Genomic DNA, 20,342 nt, shown 5'->3' on the forward strand with positions numbered 1-20,342 from the left:
TTTGTGCTTTGAGTGCGAGTGAAAGTGTGCGATCGTGAGAAAGAAAGATGGTGGCTTCATGCACAAGTGCCACTTCCCCGCGGGAGCAAAGGGAAAGAGGTGGAGGGGAGCGATCAAGTGCACATGAAGGGCAAGGCATGGAAGGAGGGAACTGACATGCGTCGCGATTTATGGCATGCGTCTCAGTTGTGGCTGCGCATGGCTGTAAGCGCAGCTTGGCGCTTACGCAGCTGTGCAGCCTGCTTTAGAGGAAATCTGCCGCATGTGGAAAGGATGGGCCTGCCGAGACAGCGTGGAATCATGCAAGCTGTCTTCTGGCGTGTTTGGTGTTGAAGGTTGCATAATCTCGAGTTTCGGTGACCCATTGGAGTGAGAGGCAGACGAAGCATTTGATCCCCGCTGCCAGCACTTTTTATGATAGCGTCGTCCCAGTGCGAGCAACACTATTAGATTAGCCTTGGGGGTGGAGTGGATGCGAAAGCGTGGCTCGCCTATGTGAAGATATCGTTGATGTGGCATGAAACCGTATCATTCACCACCAACTCCCAAATTCATCAAAATGAATTTATTTCTCATTCAAACTTCCTTTTTTCAATTGCCCTATAATTTTGAAAGTTCTGCAGTCCCTTTGTGTTAGAAAAATCCATCAGTGACTGCAGTTATTTGCATAAAAGGTTGGATTTCAATATAATGAAATTTCGATATAACAAAGCAAGTTGCCGATTTTACCTGCTTTGTTATATCAAGGTTTAACTATATGTATATGTATACACACACACGCTCATTTTTTCTCTTTAACATGGGTGAAATGAAATTGAGAAATGCGTGCAACTCCTGGTTTCATTCCGGTGCAGGGAAATGATGGGTCAGATAGTGCGGCTGCGGCAGCAACAGGAGCGAGAAGAGTCGATGCGTGCTGGCAGCCCCGCGCTGGTTGGGGAGCTACAAGCACTGCGCCAGCGAAAGGCTCACCTCGAGGCGCACCTGGCACAGCTGCAGGACAGCCGCAGGGACCTCATGCTCCAGCTGGAGGCCCTCATGAAGATGCTCAAGGTGCATCTCATGTTGACCAAAGGACTGACATAGCTTCAGTTTTGCAGCAAGCAAACTGGGCTAGCCGATACGGTGACATTTATTTCCTTAGCAAAACTGCAGAGACTCGCCCCTGAATTACTGCCCCATTTCATTTACTAGTATGTCCTACAAAATCATGAAACACGTCATCTAGTCGTACATAATAAGTTTCCTGGACTCATGCCATTTCTTCCATCCTTCACAACACTGGTTTTGTAAAGGCCTCTCCTGCCAAACCCAATTAGCACTTTTCCTTCAAAACTTTCACAATAATCTTGACGGTAAGATGCAGGCCGATATCATCTTTCTAGACTTTACAAAAGCTTTCTTCTACTACTGCCTTCTTTTACTAAAACTTTCACAACTGAACCCACATCCTAACATTCTTCCAATGGATTGAACAGTTCCTAACTAATCATTCTCTGTCAGTCTTTGTTTATGGTCACCTGTCTAACACCCTCCTAGTCACATCAGGCCTTCTGCAAGAATCTGTACTTGGTCCTCTTCTATTCCTAATACAGTAAAATCTTGTTAATTCGAAGTCATCAGGACCGCAAAAACTCTTCTAATTAAGCGGATTTTCGAATTAACCCTTTGATGGTCAATTTTTTCGGCATATGTGACTGCCCAGGGTCGATTCTTTTTTTATTGCAGATTCCAATTCTTCTCAGGGACTTATTTCGAAAAAAATGTACCGTAATTTTTCTAGTGTGACCGTAAAGTGTGAAAAAAATATTTTGAGTTGGTATATATGTACTCTTCATTCCTGAATAACAACAATAAAGAGGGAAATAAACATCAAAATTAAAAATTTGATGCATTATTATACACAAAGTTGAAGGCTTTGAAAATGCACACACGAGAATATTTCGCAAGACTCAAATGTTTCTGCCCTTACATGAATATCAAATATGTACAGTGCTCACGGAATGAAACGCGTCAATTTAGGGCTAAGTAATGCGCATACTTTCGTTTCAAGCGGCTGCAGTTCGTGTCACATCGACGTAATTCTGGCGCGTACACTTACATCGGAGTCCTCGTCACCTTTGGTGACCAAATTCTTAGCGACATGACATGGTGCTCTCGCGTACTTTGCACGTATGTAGGGTTCTACTAAATGCTCCGTGTCCTATTTCATTCTGTGAGCACTGTACATCTACAGCGTAATCGAACTGCATAGGTGCACGCAGTCAAGAAAATTGTGTAGTTGTGTGCCCATCAAAAAAGCAAAACGTGTGAAAAACTTCTGCTAATCTTCATCTTATCGTCAACCAGAGGCAATTAGTTTTCAGAAGTCTCAAAAAAAAAAAAGAAAAAGCAACAGAAACGTATGCACGGCGGCATCCTTACTATGCGCACCCCCGTGAGCACTAAACGAGTGAGAAGCAAGTGGTCGCCCTTTGACCGATCAGTTACGAGATTGCCATCAGTTTTGCAAGCGCAAGAAGTCGAAACCGCCTACGGAACAAAACCCAAACCGCCACCCGCTCGCGCGCACGCCAATGCACGAGCGGTAGTATATAGACGTGCGGGAGCAAACTAGCTCTAAAAAAAACCATGCAACGAAAACCGAGAGGGAGGTATGCGAAAAAAATTCCCTATATTCCCACATAGTGGCAGCACATTACAGAAAAGAAAAAGGAAATTGGCGCGCTTTTTAAACATACAGACGGCACTGTAAATATATGGCATCGACCATTTTTGTACTTGTTCGCGGTGCCGTATATTTACGTCATTGACCCTTGTGGGTTTCTTATCTGTGCTCTTGGGACAAAGGAACAACAACACAGTAGTGCAGACAATAACAAGGGCATTTATTGCACCTTTCATAGACTAATGACTGCTAGCCGAGTTGCTATCCACAAAACGTGCCGATGGACGCTCGCCAAATCTAGGAAGTCCGACTCACCGCGACCAGAGAGCGAGCGAATATGTTCGCCCCATGCTGGATCCCAATGCCTGGTCGTTCGCGTGACGGTCACTCGAATAGTGGCGCATTCGAAGGAAACCACGCGAGACGATCTCACAGAAGCATGGATCGGCGCACGCACGGAAGGTCCGCGCCACTTGCCGACCCGCAGCCGAAGAGGAAGCGCCTTCTCCTTTCAGTGCCCGAGTAACCCCGCCGTGAGGCGGCGTTAACAGCGCAACATTCGCGCCATCTCTCGTATTGCGCCGACCACACACCACACCGACTGCCGCAGGCCCCAGGCTATGCGGCGAAGCCAGATTACAGGAGACGGGAGCTATGCGAGAAAACAACGTATCAGGGGACGCGTGAGAGTCGCGCATCCCCACACCCTTAAAGGGTGTACCGAACACACAAAAAGCAACCCAGGTGAAAAATTTTGGTGCAGGAATGCGCTACCTTTATTCGGCGATCTTTGGATTACTTAAAGTAATCAGAGATGCTGGTTTGTCACGTCCTGTAGTTTGAGGCTCCAAGGGTTATGTTTTCTAGTTGGCCAACTACGTGCAGCATTTGAGAATTTCCACCGTGGCACTCAACAAAACTGTAGATAACATTCAGCGCTCCAATATTTTCCCAGAAAGTGGGTGCTCGAAAGGGCTCGTTAGCGTCGGCGTCATTGCTGTCATCGCACATGGTCACATCAGCGGTAGCTTCACTCTCTAAGTCTGAGTAGCACATTAGTTGATAATTTTCAAAGTTCAGATACTCGGCGAAGCCGACTGCACCGGATTCACTATCCTCTGCGCAGAGCGCATTGATGCAGTTGCAATACCTGGCTCCTTCTTGTTCAAGTGCTCATGAATAGTCAGCATCAGCATCAGCATCAACGGTGCTTTCCTTCGAGAAGTGAGCGTGTTCAAAACACCGCATGATCAAAGTGGGTTCCACTTGCTTCCATGCATACACAATAAGACATACGGCCCCGAGGAGGTCGATGGAGTACTCCTTGCCATTGTCATAGCAAAGGGGTATGCACTTGAGCAGGTGGTGGCGGTAAATCTTCCTCATGTGGTGAATGATGCCTTGGTCCATTGGCTGCTAGATAGACATGGTGTTCGGAGGAAGAAATATCATACTTTCAGGCTGATAGCTTTCAGGCATGAGATGTCACCATGTGCAGGGCAATTATCAACAACGAAGAGTACATTTCTTCCTGTGGCCGCGAACTTTCGGTCAAGCTGCCAAAAGTAATCTTCAAATATTGTGCCTGTGACCCAGGCTTGTTGTGCCGGTAGATAAGCTCATCCCTTGGTGGCAGCCGTGCATTTTTAAAGCAGCGAGGCCTCCCACTCTTTCCAACTACGAGTAGTGGCAGCTTGTGTTCACCGCACATGTTCGCGCCAAACAGAACGGTAATTCTTTCCTTGCCCTGCTTTCGATTTTTGACCGCGGTGTCCTTTGCTGCGAACGTTATTGTGGGCAGCATCTTGTAAAAAAGGGCTGCCTTGTCAAGGTACTACACATTGTCTGCACCGTACTCGCTAAGCAACGGAGCCAACGTGTGTTTCTTCCAGTCATCGACGATTCTCTCGATTGCACTGCCGCTCTTGCACAGACACCTATGAAGGCCAAATTATTGCGCTCTTTAAAATGGCTGAACCATCCATTGCTACATTTGAACTCTACATGCCCAAGTTGTAGAACTAAGTCGTTGGTCTTCGTTCACATTCATGTTCTCGCACCTGTCTAAAAGAACATGAATGTTCTCTCGGTAAAGAAAACTATTCGCACTAGTCGAACCACTGTAATCTATGTCATTGTGATCCGGTATTTTTTGACACTGACATTTTGTTTTCAGATAAAAACAAACTAACGTGTCAAATCACAGGAGCGTTTTATATCAAAAAGTGTGCTGAAAAATGCATAAGCCTACCATCGGTTGCAATCACTGAAAGTGAATTTGCTTTTTGAAATACTGGTTGAACCTTTTTAATCTGATTTTGTTCTGTTTCTGTTTTACTGACGACTGTTGTTGCACATGCCCAGCGCTGATAGTTGGGGTATTTATTATGTTCAGTATCTTTCCGAAAATAAAACAGTTGTGAGTAAGCGCTCGTGTGCCCCCCTTCATTGTGTCCTTGTCCATTGTGCGCGCTAAATATTTCACTATGAGTATCCAATAAATAAATAAATAAATTAGCTTAAGAATGCTGCACACAGAGTGTAGTCGGTGCAGGATATTGCTGCTCTCTGAGGCCACAGAAAACTGTGCTCACTTCTCACTTTTGCTTGCCCATGCCTGCAACAGTCAAGTCTGTATCAAGGCCTGTAAGCTAACTTGCACAGTTTGACTGCCACAATGTGTAGGAGTTAAAGATGGTGCCATGAGCTGGAGTTTTTACGTGCAGAACCATCAGCGGAGTCCCCGGTCAACGCCTGGCAGCTCTCCTCGGTCCACTGCATCACCACCGGAGCGTCCAGCTATTGTGGCCGCACACTTGCAGACCCCAGACAGTCTGGTGGGGTTGGGTGCAGATGTGCAGATGGCCTTTGGCCGAACACCTGAGGGCCGGCAACTGCGTGATCACTTGCTCGTGGCTGCGGATTCGGTCACCCATGCCATGTCGTCCCTTGTGCGCGAGCTACATTCAGGTAATTGCTCCTCCTACCATTCCTTTACTAGGCACACCATGTCTGTTCAGATATAACATTGTGAGAATTTTGAAGACAAGGCCTTCTTTGCTGACTTGATATGAGTCTGGTGTATCTGGGAGCTGGCTATCTATGTTTGTAATATTTTAACAAAAGACGAAATTGTCTTACTTTGGACTTTGGAATGTAATATAGAGTTGCAAAAGGTATCAAAATGTAGGTCTGAACAAAACAGTAAGCGAGAATTAGTTGCAGAGTAGGTATAATTAACAGTACAGGTGCAATTGATGTCAATATAGTAAAAAAATTAACCACATTGCACCACAGACTGGAGTGCCAAAGTTGCGAAGTGCACCTTCCGAGTTGTAACGATTCCGGAATCATTACAAATTTTCAAACACCAGGAATAGAATGAGAATGGAATGGCAGCTCAAGATTCTGGAATGGAGTGGAAATGGAATGGGCCTGTAGTTCTGGAGCACTAAATGTTGATTTTATAAGCAGCTACAAAACCACTGAATATGTCAATTCGACTGAACTAAACTTGGTCAATTTATTACATTTCTCAATTTCCAGTATCTACATATAACAGGCGACTACCTATGCAGCGGTAATTATAAACAACACATTCTCCACTTCTGATGACTTGGAAACCTTTCTTTGTTATAAGGTTGAAGTGCATTAGAAGACAGCACCTTTTAGTTCAAGTTAATTCCTTAACCTTTAGTTCAGGAATTCAGTTATTTCAACTCCTTAGTCATGTAGTTAGAAAAATAACTTGCCAAAAATTCTTAGATTTAGCAAGAGCATGCTTGACCTACGACAAAAAGATGCAGGTCAAAAAATGGCCATGTTGCAAATGGCTGCACCCTGCACGAGTCTATTTTGATTCTAAAAGCACACCATGGCTTTTTTTTCGCTTGCTGTCGAGTATCCAGGAGGCGTGTTAGAAAAAGATGTTTTTTAATATGCCAGTAAGTGTCAAGAAAAGAAAGAAAAAGAAACACAGCAGCAGTCTCGAAAACCACCATCTTAATTTTGTTTGCCTGCTTTTTCCTCAAATAATTGCACTCGCCTACTACGGGGGACATGGTTTAAGCTGCTTTTCTCAAATTATTAATAATAATGTTACAGGTAACAGTGGCCTGAAGAGATAAGCGTGTTTGTGTTTGTGCAAACAAAAATAGTATGTAAAATTATTTGTTACACTCTTAAGACTTCAAAATACCATATTTACTCTCATAATGATTGCACTCGCGTAATGATCGAACTCCTGAATTTTGTCGTCAAAATTCCATTTTTTAAATTTCCAGTGTAATGATCGCACCCCGAACTTGCCGCAGCGATATGTCGTGTGCCAAGTCTAGCTAATAATGATCGCACTTACCGTCTATCAAATGCTACACAAACAACTCTTCAAGACAAACCAAGCTGTCTGCACGCACCAAACATTCTTAATCAGATGCCCCATTTCATTCCTTTCATCACTTTCTGCACTTCCATAACAAAAAAAAAAGCTACGACCAAACTTGCGTTTATTATGTCTAGGCTTTATAATGGTTGTGGTCAACTACAACAAGAAAGGTGCCTTTCGATTCTTCTCATCTGCACTCGTGGACACACAACAAATCGTGTGCAGCAACGATAGCAGCCGTGTTTACACTGATACGTTAGAAGTGTAGCCTATTTATACGCCAACGGTTGTAACAAAGCTAAGATATTCGCCCATGCTTAGCGTAAACGTGCCGTATTAGGTTAGTTGTGAAGATAAATGCCGCAGTTTCCGCAGCATGCCCGCCATGTGTTCCTATGTCACTGGCAGCTAAGCGCGGCCATCTGTTTCTGTCCCCTCAAAGTGGACATGACTACGTTATTGCTGCGAACTTGCCGATATTAACGATATTATTCATTACTGATACGGAAGAAACTGTTTCAATGCACATAATGTTCGCACGAGAAGAAAAAAAAAAACACATTTGGCACATTCGGCTTAAAGCCGGCCGCCATTCTTGTTTTGGTGTCCCGCACTACATACAGCGGCAGCCGCCTATTTGTTGACCTGTTGTGATCCCGCAGCAAATGCGGGATGAAAAAAATTTTTTTGTGGGAAATTTAACCCACGTAATGATCGCACCTCTAAATTTGCGTCAATTTTTTTTTTTACAATAAAGTGTGATCATTGTGCGAGTAAATATGGTATATGTTTTTTTCTTTTGGCACTAGGCAGGCAAACGCAAGTAGTAAACAGCGTAGTCAAGAGTTCGACGGAATACCGTCTCATCAGGTGAAAGCATTGTTTGAAAATGAAGCAGGTCACTAACGAAGGTCAAAATAAAATGACAATTGGGATCCATACAGAACCCTTGTTCACAGTCTTGTTCACAATCTGTCATCCCTTGTTCACAATCCTGTGAACAAGGGATCCGTACGGATCCCTAAATGTCATTCCATGTTGACCTTAGACAGTGACCTGCATTTTCTACCAAGTAAAAAACAATTGTAGAAAAAAAGCATTTCATTTTTTAGAATTTGAGGAATGGAATGGACAAGCTCAGCCACTCCAGGAGTGGGAATAGTTAAACTCCGCCGTTCCAAGCAGTTAAAAGGAGAGAATTACGGGAATCTCCACTTTCCAGAATGGAGAGCTCTACTCTGCAACTCTCGACTGTGCTATCTTTGGCATTGGCACGCCTGGCCTCTTGGTTGCCGTGTCAACCAAAGTTGACGCAAAAGAAAAACAAAGTAGGCATACATGCACAAAAAAAAAAGAAGAAAGAAAGAAATAGAAGATTTGACACCATTGAAAGAAATAAAGGGTCTGGAAAAAATGTAAGGTCTGACAGTGGAACAAGGAAAAAATTCGTGGACACCTAAGCACTTATGAGTTGTGAATGCGAAAGCATTAATGTCCAATTGAACACCGCTGAGCGGTCCTCGAGTTATGAACTCTTCGCAGGCAAGCGAGTGCGTTGAGATGCTTGCTGTGTTGGTGATTTGGCCTTGCCAAGGCGCAGTGAGAATGCAGGCAAGAGCTTGTGCGGACAAGGAATGCGCAGATAGCACACGCTTCCGAGACCGAGTGTGACATGACGCTGCGATGATGCCCTCTCCCCTCACGCAATACTGCAGCAGCAAGTGTTTCCTTTTGCCTGCTCTGCTCCATCGAGGCCTGAACCAGCAAGTGTGAGCCAGCGTTAGAGCATGCACGAGGCATGCTCATGACGTGGCATTGCGGCCAATGAAAAATTATGCAACTTTGCATCAACTTTAATGCCCCAATCTCAGTAGATATGAATCCATATACTACCACGCCATTGACCTTTTCTTTTGCGTTGACTCTGGTATACCCAGCAATTTTTTGTTCTGAGAAAGAAAAGTAATCTGCAACATGCAGCTCAATATTATGTGCAATAAGACTTGCAGCATTTTTAGCAATATCTAGCTCTGAGCATTTGCCATAAACCATAGCCAAGCATTTAACGAAGTGAAAATTAATTGAATGCAAAAGGGTCTAAATGTGTGCCTGTAAGCTAGTTTTTCGTTACGGCCATAGTTTCTGCTTGGCGCCTGCAACATGCAGCTCAATATTATGTGCAATAAGACTTGCAGCATTTTTAGCAATATCTAGCTCTGAGCATTTGCCATAAACCATAGCCAAGCATTTAACGAAGTGAAAATTAATTGAATGCAAAAGGGTCTAAATGTGTGCCTGTAAGCTAGTTTTTCGTTACGGCCATAGTTTCTGCTTGGCGCCTGCAACATGCAGCTCAATATTATGTGCAATAAGACTTGCAGCATTTTTAGCAATATCTAGCTCTGAGCATTTGCCATAAACCATAGCCAAGCATCTAACGAAGTGAAAATTAATTGAATGCAAAAGGGTCTAAATGTGTGCCTGTAAGCTAGTTTTTCGTTACGGCCATAGTTTCTGCTTGGCGCCTTCTTACTGCTCATGCGTAATGCGACCTTTACTCCATTCCATATACTTCGCTGACAATGCTACGGAAACTATGCAAGTGGTGTGCTCAAAAAACGTATTACTCCCCATGTTATGATGGTCCCCGAGTGGGCCTAGCCAGGTGGCGTGGCGTTTGCTTACGTCTCTAGTGGACAAAATAAAGTTGTTTCACTCACTCACTCACTCACTCCCCATGTTATTTCGATCTGCAGCTGAATGGATTCTTGCTATATTAGTACAGTGGACATTTATTAATTCGATGCTGGTTAATTTGATCCCAACCGAAGGTCTCGGCCAGCGCCCACACACTTACAGAAGTCCAAACTTCCGTTATTTTTATCTCAGAGTTGGCCTTTGCCGGGCAGTTTTAACTTTTAGCTTTGCCACGGTAAAGCTGGCTTATGCGGAGACATGCGCAATATATTGCAGTGAGGCATACCAAGAATGGAAAGGGGCCACTGTCACGGTACACAGTGTGCGCTTCTTTATTATACAGGGGCTCACACGCCATCTCCAGTCACAGTGTGAGCACGTAGACACCTAATAAACATACTGGCAGCTGTTCAGAGCAGTTTCTGACATTGCTGTGGCAATTTGAGCCCCCAATTCGCCCGCCATGCGTGTCATGTACACGAGACCCGTTAAGGGGGCCCAGTACACTTTCCTTCATTATATGCACACACATGCCGTGCACCGAGAAGTGAAGAAACATGATCTGTGCTTTGGGAAAGCTAGCGAGAAGGCAGGTGGTAAAATTTAAAAATGCAGACGGTCAAAGGGATGTTTAAAGCCAACAAAAGGGCGGGGGTCTATCTAAAACTATGAAGGCCTGTCAATTAACTTATCGGGCATCTGTGCTCGTACCGTGCCTAGAGACGGCGCATGTACATGTGTGAATTAAGGAACACGTGCCATGTCTGGCAACAGTGGTACCTTTCCATGCTTGGTAGATTTCACCGCATAACGCGGCTGTATTGCGGCGAAGCTACCTTTAAAGGCAATGCTGCCGCCATGTTTGGGCGTTTGTTCTGCATTTTGTTTAATGCGACCCGTTGCATGATTCGGCCAGTTTCGCCAGTCTCGTCAGAATCGAATTACCGGAAGTCAGAATCGAATTACCGGAAGTCGGCTGCGAATGTCATGATTTTATAGTATGTGATATACTAAGGTTTGGTTGTGAATGCAAGCAGCGTGTGTGTGTGTGTATGTGTGTGCGTGGGGGGGTGATCTTTCGAAGCTGTGTAATCATTACAGTCGTACAGCCATGTCACTTTCCTTGTTCTGTGGCTAATAGGTTCACATCAGCAATGCCTGGCCCTCGTTTCATATATTGTGACCAGGGGCGTAGCCAGGGGGGGGGGGGGCTTATGGGGCTTCAGCCCCCCCCCCGGAATTTGTTCGTGCTGTCCATGCGCCGCCGGCCAAAACAACCCCTGGCGCCGGAAATCATGCTCAGTTTTGTCTACAATGTCCTTTTCACGCTTGAAAAAACATTTTAGCGCGAACATTGCGAAATCGGGCTGGATTTCGTGGCAACGCCCATGCACCGGGAGTCGCATATCGTAACGCAAGGAGCTCCATCCGAGCACAAAGTTCCAAAGGCATGGCGGGCAGGCTCGTCGCGGCATCTCGCTGAGGCCGCGAGATCGGGAGCGCTTGGATTTCAATTCTGACACTTTATGGGTATAAAGTTGTAATAAAGTTTTGATGCGAAAGGTGCATTGATATTTCCAAAGTCGTGCTTTAGATTTTCAATTCCAGAACATTGTGGGCTTCATGTTGTTATAAACATTTGACACCAAAGGTGCATTGACTTTTCGAAAGTCTTAGATCGGAACATACGAGACAAGCCAAATCAACACACTATCAGACAAGTTGACAAAACACGCAGCGAGATATGATGAGACGAAGCGTTGTGGTGGTTCATTTGTGGCGTCATGTCGCATAAAAAACATAAATATTTTTTTTCACCTACGCCAAAGCATCCATGTCAAGACACTAAAGCCAGCCAGGGAACTACGTTTATTATTTATTTTTTCTACTTTGACCTTTATTAGTGAGGACACATTGAGCCTCTTAAATTTTTTATTCTCACTACCTGTACCCGCAGGCTGCCAGAGCCAGCCAGAGTGCATGCGTTTTTCTTGTGTTGGCTCGACCATACCTCGCGGCGTACTTCAGTGCGCGTGTGGTTTTCTCTGGCCGAGTGAATTTTCGCCTGGCAGTGTTTTGGACGCCTTCTGGCTGGCAGACGAGAAAAAGAAACAATGGTCACTCACCGCCATCCCTGTTAAGACTTGACGGATTACACCGTGTTCGCTTGAGCGCAACCTCTCCGGAAAGTCTTGTCTCGCCGGTGTGAAATACCGAGCACTATGCGTATGGTTCTCGGTGGACCAAGCGTCTCACATTTTCTTCGATATTCATTCGGTAGCCAGATTAGGTGCCCAAAGTAGGCATCGGATTGTGGCCACTGCTTTCCGTCGGTTCTTTTTTTTTTTTCATTTTGGTGCCCCCGCGCCACAAAAGCAAAAAAAGTACATTGTTGCGGCACAGCAAATTGTCGCATGGTGACAGTTTGTTACTTCTTTTGCGGAAAGTAATCGGCCATGGCACGCTTCGGTTGCCAGATACTATTATTATATTATTGTGATAGCAATTATATGAAGACTCCAGGCGTATTCCTGCTGTCGCCGTCATGTTTCGTATGAAGTGTCAGGGCAATAATGTCGTGACCGCACGCCGCATGTGCGAGTGAAAGCGTAGGGGGTGGGGGTGGAATGGGTGAGCCGACGATGGTGGCTCAGATAGCGTGCGCAAAGGAAACAAGCGGGGAGCGTGCGCGATACATCGGGTGGAGTGTATGGAATGGGGGCGGGATCTAGGATTCTGTGAATCTGTGATTGCACATGTTTATTTGCCTTGTTTGGCACATTATATCCAGTGACTTTTTCTTAGATATATAAATTTATTGGAGACTTGTACGTATATTTAAATATCTTGTTGCGTGGTTTTGTGTATACGTGCAGTGAACTTTCTTTCCAGTGACACTTTTTTGCCCTTTATCAAGCATTTGTATTGTATCTTCGCATTTGTAATGAACGAGGGCGAATTAAATGAAAGTGAGCCTACCCATCCCGCGCAATAATGGTTCAGTTCATTATCTGCGAGGCATGCGCGTAGCACACAAGCATCTTTCATTTACAAAAGTGACACGCAGATGTAAGGGTAAATCTTTAATGCTCTCATACACTGGATTGAACATGGTTGCGTGACGTAACGGACACTTCAGAAGTTGAGCAGCGGGGTGACATGAATGTTTTGACAGCTGAAGGTGTTTTGCAAAAGGAAATTATTCGCCGTATGACTGCCGTCTACATTGGACATTGCATTTCATCAGCCACTGTGAAGCATTGGAGCAAATGGTTGAAAAAAGGACGTGAAAGTTGCAAAGACGATCCAAGGCCGGGCCAAAGCCATCATGCAATCACCCCCAACACAAGTGCAGAAGTTGATGAGCTGATGAGACAAGAACGGAGGATAAACATCGATGAACTGGCAGAGCGTGTGAACATCAGTTGCGGTTCGGTTCACACCATAATTCATGAACATCTCTGTTATCGGGTCTTGTGTGCGCAATGTATGCCAAAGATTTTGAACCACCGCCAGAAGAAGGTTCTGCGCTGCCTTCACTCATTTGATCCGGTATCATTATGAGGGTGACGACTTCTTGTCTGCAATTGTGATCGGGGACAAACCATGGTGCCACTACTACGAGCCTGAAACACGACGCCAATGCTTACAGTGGAAACATTCGAATTCACCGCCCCCCCAAAGAAAGCAAAGGCCGTCATTTCCGCAGGAAAGGTGTTGTTTACTATTTTTTTTTCAATCATCAGGGGCCATTACTGATAGAATTTTCTAAAGCCGGAGAGACTATCAATCGTTTCCGATATTGTGAAACGCTGGATTGGCTGCGTGTCGCAGTCAAGAACAAACGACGTGGAAAATTGACGAATGGGGTCATCTTGTTCCACGAGCTGGCTATGGTGTTGGGCTGCTGAGCACGAGGTCGTGAAATGGAATCCCGGCCACGGCGGCCGCATTTCGATGGGGGCGAAATGCGAAAACACCCGTGTACTTAGATTTAGGTGCACATTAAAGAATCCCAAGTGGTCGAAATTTCCGGAGTCCTCCACTATGACGTGCCTCATAATAAAAAAGGGATTTTGACACGTAAAACCCCATAATTTAATTTTTAATTTTCTACTACGCCCGTCCCCACGTCGCTGATGTGGTTAATACAAAACCTGTAAAGTTCATGTGGGAAACGCTGCAACATACCGCCATACAGCTAAGACCTGTCGCCTTGCGACTTCCACATTTTGGGGCAGATGAAAAAAAACAGCTTAAGGGAAACAGATTCGTGTCGGACGATGACGTTAGTCAGTTGCAGATTTGTTGAAGCAGCAACTTAAGGAGTTTTATGAGACGGGAATTACCCAACTCGTTAGTCAATGGGATAAATGTCTAAATGCTCATGGAGACTACTTTTAAATTAACTACCTCGTTTGTCATATATATGCAATGGCTCACTTTGATTTTACTTGCCCTCGTATATTTTGGAGAATGGCCTTATATAGGTGCTCTCTGTTGGGACAATAATTTCGGTGCAATTACTCACGATACACGACCGGTGACAGCTGCTCCTGCGTAATACATTGGAATAAATGACAGCATCATTGCGATTTTTCACTGACGTTCTGTTGAATATGTACAACAATGTAAACAAGGTTGTTGAATGACAAAGTTTCATTAACATATTTGTGCTCAATTTGTTCATTTCATGGCCTTTACATTTTTCATATCAAAGGCATGCACTGCTTTGCTGGTTTCGAACTGATATAGTTCTAAGGATCGTGTGATCTTTTCTTTACTTATTAAATAGACAGAAACATGGAAGCATTGATATCAGTTATATTGAGCACAATTTCTGGCACATACGAGTATATCTTTTCATTAAAATATACATATATTACTTGTTTTGATAGTGCGTAGCATTCAAGAATTCATTTGCAGCATCTTTGGCAATGGCAATGCAGTTATTATTCATGTATTTGATCTCTCGATAAATTATTTAAAAGGAAGCTTTAGCTCGGGCCCAACTCTGAAGCGGCCTATTCAAATAAATGTAAAACGCAGAAACGCTTTTCTGAGATAACCCCTGAATCACTTTTAATGGAATTTGTTTAATTTGTGAAAGTAAACTTCTAGTATCTGTTGGAAGCGAAAGTTCGATTTAGGGCATGAATTTTGTTTAAAATATTTTGAAAATATTGAAAGTGCAAAAAAAAATAGAAGCACGACGTTTAACTAAAAGCTCTTTATCAAAAACAGATATCGCGGTTCTTCAAACGGCATCTCTTATAAGAGTCAAAGCGGACAAATTTGGTATGTCAATTTGTATCTTAGGTGAATTAGTTACGTGGTGCACAAGGGGTCTGCAAACGCCGTATTTTGATAATGCTAAATTGTTTGAGATTCATTTGACACATATCAATTTTGTCCACTGCAAATGTACTATTAGATGCGATTCACAGAATTACGATATTATGTTTCAATGTTGAGTTACAGAGTTTTAAACATGATAGTTTCGTTTTCTGAAAATTTGAGATTCGTGCCAATTTTTAATAAAAAATTGACAACCTAAATGAAAAATTCGAAACCAGAAGACAGTAGAATTTAAGTTTTTGTTTTAAATGCAACAAACCTGATCAAATTTTGTGCCGTGGTTGCTGAGAAAAACTAATTCACCTTCTACATGTGTTTAGATAGGAGCATCCGAGATAAAGCTTTCTCTTAGGGCACATTCACACCGGCGACTTGAGGAGGTCGCGCGACCATTTGCGACTCGCAATCTAAAAGCGACCGAAGGCGACTGATGTTCACACCGGCAAGCCCGGCTGAGCGCGACCCGCAGTCGCAATCCCGGAGATTATCGTTCTCAGCGAGAACTCTCGGAATCTACGCGGAATTTGAATGCGACGCCGGAGGAAGCCGGATGTAGACACACGAAAGATCACTTCCGGTGCGCCGCTGATTGGTTTATCAGTTTTGCGACCACGGTCGCGCGACTCGCCCAAAATGGTCGCTTTTCGAGAAAGGCGACCGTTTGCGACCATTTGCAACTGGTCGCAAAGCGACCAACTTGGTCGCGCGACCTCCTCAAGTCGCCGGTGTGAATGTGCCATTAAGGTGGAGGCCAAGCTGCAACGTGAGCCCCCCCCCCTCCCCCCCCATAAACTAAATTTCTGGCTACACCACTGATTGTGACTAAGATGTGAAGTTGACGATGAAGCAAGGTATTCAAGGAGATTGAACTTTGGCTTGGGAATGACAAGGAAGAACTCATACTACATTTGTGCCAGTATGGTAAATACAGTAATGCAAATGTATAAAAGTTCTTTTAAATGAAAGAGTGCATGTTGAACACACACATGCAGCCATTCTTGTACATAGTAGTGAGCAATGCAATAATGGCAGGCACCTCAGTGCTATAAAAATTAACCGACGATTACGATACTCCCTAATGCGAAACTTGAGCGCAGCTGTATAAGTGTTTTCATTTTGTGATATATTGAGTGGCACAGACCATCCGTCTCATGCAGCATGTTGCAAACGGAGCAAAGTTTGGCATGACCGCCTCACTAATCGGGAGATTGTGAGAGGAAGCGCACGGGTGATGCGTGAGCGCAATTCACAGCAGCTGCCGCAGACAACCTCCGCTCATGCGGCATGTTGTTTCCATACAGACGACGTGCACTCTTCTGGCGCCATCTCATAGCCATCGTCGCCGCAAAGCCCCTCGTGCGCGGCACTACGCGTTTCTCCTCATGCTTTCGCAATACCCTCCTCGTGCACTTTCTTCACTCCAATCCCCCACTGTTCTCCGCATTTGCTCTCATTTTTCGCTGCACTCTTTCACTCGGTTATGTGGTAGTATGCCAATGCTTGCCGCAGGAATGGGTGCCTAGGAGCTGCGATCTAAAAAAAAAAGAACTCGTTGAAATCAAGAAAGGTGGCATTCTCTGAACCGTTTTGTAGCAAGGACATCTCGACGTAACAGTTAGCTAAACTATAGTACAAGCAGGGAAGGGAAGTTATCAACACGCATAATTCTCATAGTTTTGCGACAGTTTTGCAGCCCATAACTTGCTGTATGATTGATGGATGTCAAAAAATGTTAGTTGTAAAACTGAAGCATCATGCTTGATGATATGCCACATGGAACTTTTAAAAGCATCATGGGAAGCGACTGATCCAAGATTTTAACCTGTCTATACCTCCCTATGCTGAACAAAAAAAAAAAAACTTCATTAATTGGTTTCATTCCTTCCAAAATGTCCCTGACTGTGCCATGCAGCAAGTTCCCACATTGCTCTCCTTTAGCAAGCTTAGGCAGTGCAACACAAGGTGCAAATCTTGGAACATTTTTATTGGCTTAACTCTGACACAACTCCCCAGAGCAGAATGTTAGCTTTGCTTCTTAACCTTCACCTTCGTGAAGCTTGGTTAAGATGTTGCCATGTGAGCATTGTTTTACATTGTTTTACATTGTTTCACTACACTGTGACAATATGCTGCTCCTATGCAAGCAAATGTGGCAATGAATGTTGTTCCATAGGTGTGGGTTCTGAAGACGAGGCCTCTCAGCCTGGACCTGATGGTGATGGAAACCAACACAATGGTTGCCCAGATGCAAGCCCACAGGTAAATAAGTACTTTGAACAGGGTGTCTACCAACCTGGAAAACCGGGAAAACCGGGAATTCTCAGGGATTTTGAGTAGTCTGGAAAAAGTCAGGGAAAACTCAGGGAATTTGGGCCTCTATCAGGGAAAATTAGCGCAAATATTTTTGGAAGGGTCGAAAGTCGCGGTAATGCTGGCTCGAGCAACAGACAGGAATCGTAATGAACCGTCTTTGGCGCTCTGTCGTCGGCTGGAGGAGTTGCCAGTGTACAGTCAACGACCGACTTTCCGGATTCCCGATAGTTTGGACGGCTTCGCGGCACCGCCACGTAACCCATAGAGTCAACCTATCAGAATGTGTGAAATTTCGGACGCAGGAACTCTTCGCCGTCCTATTTTCCGGACGTTTTGCCGTGACCGCAGGTCCAAAACTGCAATAATCAAGGGCACCACCGCTGCCGTTTTGATTACTTCGCCACCTCGTACCGGCACTCTCGCACGCAGATCCGCTGGCAGCAGTTGCCACCACTGCTGCAACGCTAGGCTTAGCTGCTTCGACGTTCGCTATGAAGCTTCTTGTCGTTGGGTGCAGTGTTTTTTATTAAAAGAATTAGCTGTTTTCAGCAATGGCACTGACCCCGCCTTTGCGGTCCTCGCGATTGGCTTAGAAGCTTCGAAAGCACGGTGCGATGAATAATGCGTTTCCGTAAGTCAGCTTTGCCTCCGTACAGGAGTGTTAGTTGGTGAAGCATACGCAAAAGTATTGCAGTGAAGCATAACAAGCGTGGGAAGGGGCTATTGCCACTGAACACAGTATGTATCCCTTAATTATACACACATGCACCCGGTATTTCCTGTCGCAGTGCGAGCTCCGATATGCCCAATATGTGTACCGACAAGCCTTCAGAGCGTTTTCGAACGTGCCTGTGGTGGTTTGAGCCCCTAAGGGCAGTAAATGACATGCATTTATCTTTTTTCAAGTGGCCGATTTTCCGGACGTTTTCGCGGCCCCTAGGGAGTTCGAAAAGTCGGTCGTGGACTGTGCAACTGACTAAGATGCTTCAAATGGTCCTTGGGGCGAACGAGTGGCGGAAGGAGGACACGAACAGAAATTATCTATGCATTGAGGAATAAACGGGAAAGGAAGCTTGCTGCCGCTGTTTTGAAGGAGCTTGAACTCAAAAAACAAAGTTTTGGGTGATGTCGAGATGCAGGTGCCCCTCACCTAAACCAAAATAAACTCTTTAAAGCAGTGAAACACAAGTCAGGTGTCGTGCACAGGCTGAGAGTATGTCAGGGCAGTTGACGTTGACTTAGGAGCTGTTGAGAGAGAATCTCAATTGTGACAGAGTTCGGGCCTCATACTACTGTGCTTGCTATCAGTTGATAGAAATAGCTCATATTCGAAAATATTTGCTTCTATGTGCATCTCCTTGTTATTCGTATTAGAGAATGTCCGACTCCATTTGCAATTTTTTCCGAAGACACTTTATTTGCTGTGCATTTTACTAACCCCTGCCTTCTATTCTCTTCTTAAATAACATAAACACTACTCCTTAGTATTCAAATTGGATTAAGTCGCTTTTTTATTTTTTTCATGTGCTTACTAGAGAGTGACAGCATCAGGCGACATGGTTTCAGCCCGTCTTGACATAAAACATAGTTCTGCATCACTCAGGGAAATTCGCAAAGGCACTCAGGGAAAACCTGGAAAACTCAGGGAATTTGGAAATGTCAACTTGGTAGACACCCTGTTTGAACCATGTGTAGTTGCGATGGTGGACCTTTCAGTCCAGCATAGCAACAGTCACACTTACAGGCCTAGGCCTGAAATTGAAAAGAACTGACAGGTCATACTTCCCTACGCACATGCAGGTAGTGTGTGTGTTTATGATGCCCGAAAGAAACTGGGGCAGTGAAGGTGGTACCACTTGTCAGTGGCTACAGGCACATTAAACTGGCATGCTGGAACAGTGTACAATTGTGAGCAAAAGTTTGGAGACCACGACATCAGCAAAAAATTAAAATATATTAAAGCGCTGCTCCATGGCGTGCACGCTTAATTTCAGCCAGAATTCTCAGTCTGCAAATAATAATAATAGTAATAAAATAAAAGAAGAAGAATAATAATTGCAGCACCTTTGGTCCCCAAACTTCTGCTGGCGACTGTACATCATGTATAGCCTCACACAGCCTGACACAAGATAATGCCAAATTTATCTGCTAAGTGGGTTGTGATATAATTTTTTTTTAGCTTACCAGCTCCTTGAAGCACCCGACTATCAAGCTTATAAAGAATAAAGGGGAAATTAGACCTTTATCAACCTTATATTTTATGTGTACATTGATGTATAAGGGCAGCAACCTCTAATGTAGCCACCAGGTCATGCTGCTAGTTCTACTAACTGACAGTATGTAAAAACGTGATTTGGCCATTATTTTCCTGTTGTTTTAACAAAAGTGAGTTTTAATTCAGAAGAGCTCAATTAAACTTGCGTGTGAACATCCATTTTGTTGTGCCATGAACACCAGGCTTTCCCGATTAGAATGCTCTTCGCATGCACTGTGCGATACCCACAAAAATCGAAAATTGGACATTGCTTTGAAAGATCTGTATTATCAACATAGAACGGATGGTAACAACGGCTTTTATAAACTTAATGCTGTAATGTCACCCATCATTTAAGAAGTTTGAGACTAGATAATTTGCTGTGACACTATAACACCATTAGGCTTGTGTAAGGGCCACACCCCCCCCAAAAAAAAATCGGACGGAGAAGCAATTGCGTTCGGTGCTGTGATGCCACGGGCACGCATCTGCGAATTTTTGCACGCTGTGCACTTCCGTGTGCCACTACTAGATGGCAAGAGCCATCTAGCAGTGGCCTTTACACGGGACCGAACCAAAAGTTTGGTCGCGTGCAAGGGCCGCACCTTGGTTAAAATTGTGACAAAAAAGTATCACCCTTACACAAGTCTATATGGTACAAGTTGTGT

At 44.4% G+C, this 20,342-nt stretch overlaps 1 protein-coding gene across 4 annotated transcripts in view; it reads left to right on the top strand.

The window, feature by feature from the left end:
- Positions 1-20,342, top strand: part of LOC135896454 (dystrobrevin beta-like) — a 66,367-nt gene that overhangs the window by 45,594 nt on the left and 431 nt on the right. For all 4 annotated transcript variants that reach the window (XM_065424833.1, XM_065424835.1, XM_065424834.1 and 1 more), the window contains 3 exons: positions 855-1,053; positions 5,395-5,638; positions 17,281-17,366. In XM_065424833.1, the coding sequence (XP_065280905.1) occupies positions 855-1,053; positions 5,395-5,638; positions 17,281-17,366 (529 nt within the window). The remainder of the gene's footprint in view (positions 1-854; positions 1,054-5,394; positions 5,639-17,280; positions 17,367-20,342) is intronic.

Source organism: Dermacentor albipictus, chromosome 6, assembly GCF_038994185.2.
Source record: "Dermacentor albipictus isolate Rhodes 1998 colony chromosome 6, USDA_Dalb.pri_finalv2, whole genome shotgun sequence".
Lineage (NCBI taxonomy): Eukaryota > Metazoa > Arthropoda > Arachnida > Ixodida > Ixodidae > Dermacentor > Dermacentor albipictus.